The sequence below is a fragment of the Silurus aristotelis genome (assembly GCF_946808225.1).
Source record: "Silurus aristotelis genome assembly, chromosome: 12".
NCBI lineage: Eukaryota > Metazoa > Chordata > Actinopteri > Siluriformes > Siluridae > Silurus > Silurus aristotelis.
The window spans coordinates 3,001,903-3,010,212 of record NC_139585.1 but is presented as its reverse complement, the minus strand read 5'-3'; the positions used below and the strand labels follow the sequence as shown (position 1 = coordinate 3,010,212).

General features: G+C 41.3%; 1 protein-coding gene across 5 annotated transcripts in view; it reads right to left on the bottom strand.

Annotated features, from left to right (window-relative positions):
* The window catches only part of mkxa (mohawk homeobox a), a 49,798-nt gene that overhangs the window by 40,750 nt on the left and 738 nt on the right, over positions 1-8,310 (bottom strand). For 2 of the 5 annotated variants that reach the window (XM_083557527.1, XM_083557528.1), the window contains exons 2-3: positions 6,568-6,911; positions 2,777-2,936 (exon numbers count right to left, since the gene is read on the bottom strand). In XM_083557527.1, coding sequence (XP_083413653.1) covers positions 2,777-2,936; positions 6,568-6,743 — 336 coding nt within the window. In that variant the 5' untranslated portion in view covers positions 6,744-6,911. Of the gene's footprint in view, positions 1-2,776; positions 2,937-6,567; positions 6,912-7,029; positions 7,108-7,678; positions 8,287-8,310 lie in introns of those variants that run through there. The other 3 variants (XM_083557526.1, XM_083557530.1, XM_083557529.1) reach the window with 3 other exon arrangements.

The following is an 8,310-nucleotide window of genomic DNA, read 5'->3' as shown; positions in this document are numbered from 1 at the left end:
AGGCCTCCTCACCTTCCTCACCTTCCTCAGCTTCCTCAGCTTTATCAGTACCTGACTTTACTAACACACTTGTATCTGAATGGATCTCCACAAAATCTCCACAATATCTTGTGAAACATCTTCCCAGAAGAGTGGAACTGTATTAATCGGGATGTCACCACGTCAAAAACGTGTAGTTCTTTATTAGAAAAATGTATTGTTGGATGCACAGAAACACGTCATACAAATCTCAGTGAATCAGCTGTTACTATAGAAACGAAAAGTTATTACAAAAACACTTTCCAATCAATCAGGATGCAGAATTCAACAACACTGAGGTAAAACTGCACATGAAAATCATAAGAGACTCGTGTAATGATGCTGAAGTACACGATGTCTGTCTGTCTGTCTGTCTGTCTGTCTGTCTGTCTGTCTGTCTCCTGCATCACTCTTCCTCTCCACACACACACACACACACACACACACACACACACACACACACACACACACACACACACACACACACACACACACACAGGATCTGTGTGTTTATCAGTAATGTAGTGGAGTAAAGTGTAACAAATGAACTGAAGGAAAATGTCCTCTATAATAATAAAACACACAGCTGTAAAAAACGTACTTAAGCACAGTAATGAAGTCAAAACATCTCGTTTCTGCGCAACACTGAATTGATGTGTTCTGTGTAGAGAATCTGGCAGCAGCATCAGGATCCAACCGCAACCGAGTGCAGGAAAAAGTCTTACAACTCAAACTGCAATCATTAAAGCAGAATTCTGACCATCCTGAGAGACGAAGATCCAAATATGACCTGTGTGTCTGTGCACGTTATTAACCCCGCTGTAGATACACACACACACACACACACACACCACACACTCACACACACACACACACTCAGTTCGCACAAACAGTTTACACACACACACACACACACAGTTCGCACACACACACTCACACACACACACACACACACACACACACACACACACACACTCACACACTCAGTTCGCACACACAGTTCACACACACACACACACACACACACACACACACACACACACACACACTCACACTCAGTTCGCACACACAGTTCACACACACACACACACACCGTTTACACACACTATTAACACACACACACACACACACACACACTGTTCACACACCCACACGCACAGTTCACACACACTATTAACACACACACACACACACACACACACACACACACACACACACAGTCACACACACACACACACAGTCACACACACACACACACACTCAGTTCGCACACACCACACACACACACACACACACACACAAACACTGTTCACAGACACACACATACACACACACACACACACACACACACACACACACAGTTCACACACACACACAATTCACACACACACAATTCAGACACACACACAATTCACACACACATACACAATCGCAAACTCACACACAATTCACACACACAGACATAAACACACACAGAAACTCACACACAGTTCACACACACACACACACACACACACACACACACACACACACACACACACACACACACACACTATTAACACTCACACACACAAACACACACACACAGTTCACACACACACATCTGTTAATGCTTGTGCCATGCTGCGTATGAATATCGAATTAAACCATCTGAGGTCTTGGAGGTCCAGCACCTTCTTTTCACCTTGATGTGTGTGTGTGTGTGTGTGTGTGTGTGTGTGTGTGTGTGTGTGTGTGTGTGTGTGTGTGTGTGCACGCATTGTGTAATCACAGAAATACGCACAATTTAACACAGATTGGGTCGGAGGGAGTTTTTACAGAATAACATTCACTACAGTCTCTTAAACTCAGTGATGAGGTGAACCTTCACTTGAACTAGGAGACCCAAACCTGTTCCAGCAGGACCAGTTCCATGAAGATCTGCTTAACATGGGGTGGCAGTGGAAGCTCTCCTGCTACAGAGCTCCAACACTATTGAACATGAATGAATGTGAACGCTGACTGCACCCCCGGAACCTCCTCACCTTCTCACCTTCTCACCTACACCAGTACTGGAATTTACTAACACCTTGTGTCTGAATGAATCTCCACAAAATCTAGTAGAACATCGATGCGATACGATTTGCCCCATCACGATGCGGCACGATCTGATTTCCATTCGATTAAACCCAATGCGATTCAGTGCAATACCATGCGACGGAAACAATATGAAGCTCTGCAATTCCATATGATCTTAAGAGCCTTCTGACTCTTCAAACAGTTCACAAAAGATCAAAAAAGATCAAATAAAACCAGACGTTCTTGTCCTGTTGTGTCTGCAGGAAGTTACAGCTCTACCTCTGCCATGTTAATCTGTATTCTATGTGAGTCTCAGGACACGCCTCGGCCTCCGTAGTGTTGTGATACTCAGCAGCGGTGCTGAGAGAACGCGCTCGAGAAACGAGGAGAAATCCTTCTACATATAAATATCGGTCACAAATTATTGTTCGCTCCCTAAATAATAAATGTAGAGCGCATCTACTGAGAATTATACAGAAATACAAATGTGTTTAAAATGATGCATCGCATTGAAACTGTTATGAACAGACGTGAATCTTAATACACGTGCAATACTTTCAGAGCCGCTGACCAATCAAAATGCAGAATAGGACACAAGGGATTCATGTAGTATTCATGCTTTATATATAATCACACATCCAAGCTCTTCTACAGGCCTGTGTTTATATATATCTCTATACAGCAGTGGTCACCGTCTCACCTGCACCAGCGTCATCTGGGAGCCGAGAGCGAGGAGGATCTTCTCGGTTTTGGTGGGATAGGGATTGTCACGGTGTTTGTACAGCCACTGTTTGAGCGGTCGAGCCATGTCCTGAAGAGCTTGGCGCTTATGACGCACTTTTCCTCCGCTCGGACGAGACCTGCGCAAGGAACAGAAAACAAAAGCGGCGAGGAAACCGGGTTTTATATTCAATTCGATTGCAATCGTGGTTCAATTCTGAATTATTTGCACTGTTGTTGCACAATTTATTACACGTTTTGAATTCATCTGCTCCAACACGCTATCGCAGTGGGGTTTATAATCACGGCCAAAAGTATTGGGACACCTGACTTTTCCAGGAATCTGTGGTTCTTCTCCAAAGTGTTAGCACATCATCAGAGGCACACAATTTATTATAGGATCTCTGAGTTTAGTCTTTTCTTTCTTTCTCATACTCGTGTCGGTCTGCATTTGAGAACGTCTGCTCTACATAGGGTTGAAGTAGAAGATCTCCTGCACCCCAGGAACTTCCTCAACTTCTCACCTACATCACCACCTGACTTTACTAACACCCTTGCGGATTAAAGAGCGCAACATCATCTGCACAAAATCGAACAGAACATCTTCACAGAGGAGTGGAGCTTATTATGAGAGTAAATGGAGACTCGATGTGGAATGGGATGTTCGAAAAGAAGCACATAGCAAGCTAAAGGTCAGGTGTCCACAAACTTGTGGCCACACGGCGCAGCAAGACAGACGTGTTTAACTCATTAGACGAGAACGTTCAAATATTCCTTGGAAATAAGGAGCACATCGGGTCTGATAATGCATTCATGTGGTATAATAATGCATATAAATGCAGTAGTGCGTGTAGCATTGTTCAGAAACTGTTACAGGGATTAGGCATGATGCACAAAGTGATGCTTATGGCGCATTATAGCTTCTCAGTGTGCACTACGCACAGCAGGGCTCGGGGTATATTACATTATCAACACGGTATATGAAGCCTATCCACGAAAAAAAAAAAAACATAATGATTCATAAAATAGCTATAAAGCATAATGCATGCCCATAAGGAGTTATAACAATGTGTATTCTTCTTTTACGAACGCTTTACGCTTTCTTCATAGTTTATTACAGATGCGTTATGTGCCCAAAAGTATCGGGACACCAGACTTTTCCAGCCGTATGTGGCACATATTTTAACTTTTCAGACATTAATAGAGGCCCACGTTGTATAGGATGTTTAAACCCTTTGTAAAAGAGTTTAAAGCCTTTCTAAATATTTATAAGCAGCTTCTGAAGATGCATTTGGTCATACATAGGTAATAGAACCAACACTCTCCTGGATATCCTTCATATCAATGTATTTAGACGTGTGATCCAGAACAGTGGTGAAAACCAGAACACCAGGATGTTGTTTCGAATTAATACTCATCTAGCGTTTTTTTTTTTTTTTTTTTTTTTTATGGTACCAAGCTGAGCGGATCTGAAAGGAGGTCGAGGACCGGCAGGAGCTCGTGAAGCACAGACAAGCCTCCTGAGATGATTCCCGTGAGTGCAGCAATTAATTAAATAAATACGCAGAAAAAACAGTTAAAATACATACATAACTAATAAGTTCATTCTCATATATGTTTAAATGTTCTGGAGGATTTATTGAATAGAGACAGAAATCCAACTGTTCGCATTAACATTGATGGACGGTTCTTTCAATGAGGACGGTAGATATTCATTAAAAAAACTAAAAATGTAAAAAAAAGAATTAATATTTTTTTTTTTATGATAATTTTTTTAATCTGACGCTTTTTAACAATTATGCAGTTTATACAATATTTTGTTTTCTTCTTATCCCAAAACTGCCTATAAAAGAAAAACTTATATAAATTATTTTATTATTATTATTATTGTTTAATTTATATATATATATATGTATTTAGAGCATTATATTATATTACATGTGCATTACATATTACATTTTATTCATTTATTTTATTTTTGGAAATATTCAGGAATAAATTCACTTATGAAAATGAACCTGTAGTGAAATTTTCTAGATAATTTTTTTTGATAAATCAACTTGAATAATTAAATAAACTGAACATCTCTTTCCATTCAGACTGGAATCTGCACCTTGTTCTGATCTAAAGCTCCTCTCAGCTCACTGTGAACGTTAGAACGGTGTAGAACCAGATGTAGATCTATAAGCTGCTAGACGTTCCTCTACCAGGTGATGGTTCGAACCTGTAGATGTCACTATGGCACTGTTCTGTCTGTGCGTTTATCTTTCTTTCACCAAACAACCTTCTGCTGCACGTGGAACACATTTCCTGCACCCTGAATCCTCCGAGATCGTGTTCGGACGAATAATATTTTGCTTGTAAGTCAGATATGTATGAACGAGCTACAAAACAAACGTTTGCCCTTTTCTGTTCTCAGCATCGGTGACACACACACACACACACACACACACACACACACACGGTTAATTTTCTTCATTAACTCTGATACTCTCCTGAGATTCCACCACTGGACCGGTCAAAATTCCAAACTTCACACACAACTACGCAGTGTGTTGAAGTGTGTGACATGCAATAACATGTCTGTACTCCTCTGATGGATATCTGCCCCTGTAGAACAGAGGCCGCTTGTGACAGTACACACACACACACACACACACACACACACACACACACACACACACACACACACACACACACGCACACAGTAAAAAGGTTGAAACACACTTCAACACTGACAGATTCGACGGATGGATTATATAAACATTTTTACTTCCTCACTACAAAAGGAGCCTTGATCTACTTTTCCACACGCTCCATTCAGCAACATCTACCTACTCATATATCAATCAATCAATCAATCAATCAATCAATCAATCAATCAATTAATCAATCAATCAATCAAGCTACCTATCTATCTAGACAGCTTACTGAGCTTGTACAGGATGCTGCTTTAACTCATGCATGTATTAATGTATCAGTATTATATTTGCTTATTTGCTTTATTTTCTAATGTTTAATTTAAATTTTTCATTGTATTACTTTATTTTTTTTTTTTTTTTCTCCTTCGTTTTTGAATCTGTTTTTCTTTATTCCCTTTTAAGCGCTTGCTTTAGTAATACAAATGTGCACTTATTCGTCATTCCGATTAAACATTCTAAATCTGAGAAAGAAAGAAAGAAAGAAAGAAAGAAAGAAAGAAAGAAAGAAAGAAAGAAAGAAAGAAAGAAAGAAAGAAAGAAAGAAAGAGGATAAAGTTAGAGCAACTAGGAGTTACACAAAGGTAGAAATTCAAGGATAAAAAGATGCTGAGAAAAAAAGAGGGGGAGCGAATACAGCAGAGAAATAGAAATGATATTGACACAGAGAGAGAGAGAGAGAGAGAGAGAGAGAGAGAGAGAGAGAGAGAGAGAGAGAGAGAGAGAGAGAGAGAGAGAGAGACTTATTCTGGTTTGTTTTTGGGGTGAATTCATACATGGACTTTGACTCATTTATTGTTAACATCTGTTGAGTGTTTAAAAAACATCTATCTATCTATCTATCTATCTATCTATCTATCTATCTATCAGCTAAATAAATAAATAAGAAGCAAACACACATGATAAATGCTTGTACACCTGGTGTGATGAGTAGACGGAGTTAAGAGAGGAATAGAAGAGGAGGACTGATAGACCAGATCTCTCCATCCCTGAGAAGTCTAGAGTATATGTACATTAAGTCCAGGGGCATTTCCAGTCTGGATATAGGACATGAATCAGCACTAGGACTTACCCTGGTCTCCTGTGTCTCATCACGGAGCTGTCAGTGATCTGGTGGCTCCTGGAGAGAAGATCCGCGTGCTGCTCATCGATCACCTCCAGATAGTTCCTGCTGCTCCTCTCCACCTCGCTCGCCTTCTCCTCGAACAGCACCGGGCTGCTCAGCTTATTAAACACAATAGGGTTCATCTTCAGGCTCCACCAGTCCTTCTTCTAGTCCTTAAAATAGAGTCTCTCTCTCTCTCCTTTTTCTGTTTTGTTCTCCTTCTTTTCTCCTTTTTTTCTCTCTGCGTGTCCTGCGGGAGAAGCTCCTACTGAAACACGGCTCTGTTACGCGCAGTCCCGATGGCGGCGATCCTGCGGAGAGAGAGAGCGCGCACAGGATCAGCTTTAGCCCTCACACACACACACACACACACACACACACACACACACACACACACACACAGGGATATGTTTCTCTTTTTTAGAGAACCTGTTCCGATTAAGATGAATCAACGCGCAGGCACGCAAACAGTCCTGCCCGCGCTCCGGTGTGTGTGTGTGTGTGTGTGTGTGTGTGTGTGTGTGTGTGTGTGTGTGTAACAAAGACCTGACCGAACATGTACACACATTACGCACTGAGAGGGGATGTTTAAGCGCGCGCACACACACACACACACACACACACACACACGCACACACACACACAGGACCCTGAACGTGTCCTTGAGTGTATTATGTTTGAGATCTTGAAGTTTGTTAGGAAGCTACAGAACATGTCTCCTTCCTTCATGAGGAACAACCTCAGGTCCTGTACTGAGAGTGAAGCCTGGAGATCTACTCTACATCTGGAGCTGCAGCATAATGTTCAAAGCGACCGAGAAATTCACCACGAGACAATCAATCAATCAATCAATCAATCAGTCAATTAATCAATTAATCAAACTACAAAATAAATACATTGGTTCACATGGAGGAAACTTGCATTCAGCTTTCAGGGGGATTTTAAAAACTCTAAAACACCACCACCACCAACAACAATAAATTATATTGATGATTATTACTATTATTAATATTGAAAAAAAAAAATGAAAAATAATTAATATGCAGAGAAAAATATTTTTTATATAAATAATACTTACAAAAACGGCGCGAGGCCACACAGACATGTAATTAACCAAAAAAATATAATCCACACGTGCAGGAAAATGTTTTGTTTTTTTTTACAATAAAAATAAAAAGAAAATAAAAAGCTGTTAATTTTTGCAAAAGAAGGAAAAGATCAAAGCCGCTCGTGTTGAACTTCAGTCCTGATGAGCAGCACCTGCGCAGCGGCGCGTCCAGGAGAGTGCGCGCGCCGAGGAAATCTGGACGGCAGGTTCCCATTCCACCTCTCCACACCTCCCTCATTCTCTCTCTCTCTCTTTCTCTCTCTTCCCTCCCTCTTTCTCTCTCTCCCTTCCTCTCTCTCTCTCTCTCTCCCTTTCTCTCTTTTTAGTCTCTCTCTCTATCTCTCTCCCTCTATTTCTCCCTCCCTCTATCTTCATTTTCCTCTATCCCCCCCTCTCTATTTTTCTCTCCCTCCCTCCTGAGCCCCTGAACATGAATAACGGAGCCGTGTCGTGTTTCTCGGCCCGTGCGCTCGGGCGCCGAACATAAGGCGCATGCGTTATGCCGCACTCACGGCCCCAGTGCAGGAGGTAGATGAGATCAGATAAGATCAGATGAGATCAGATAAGATGCTGAGTGTGATGTGCACTAGAAGTGTCCAAGC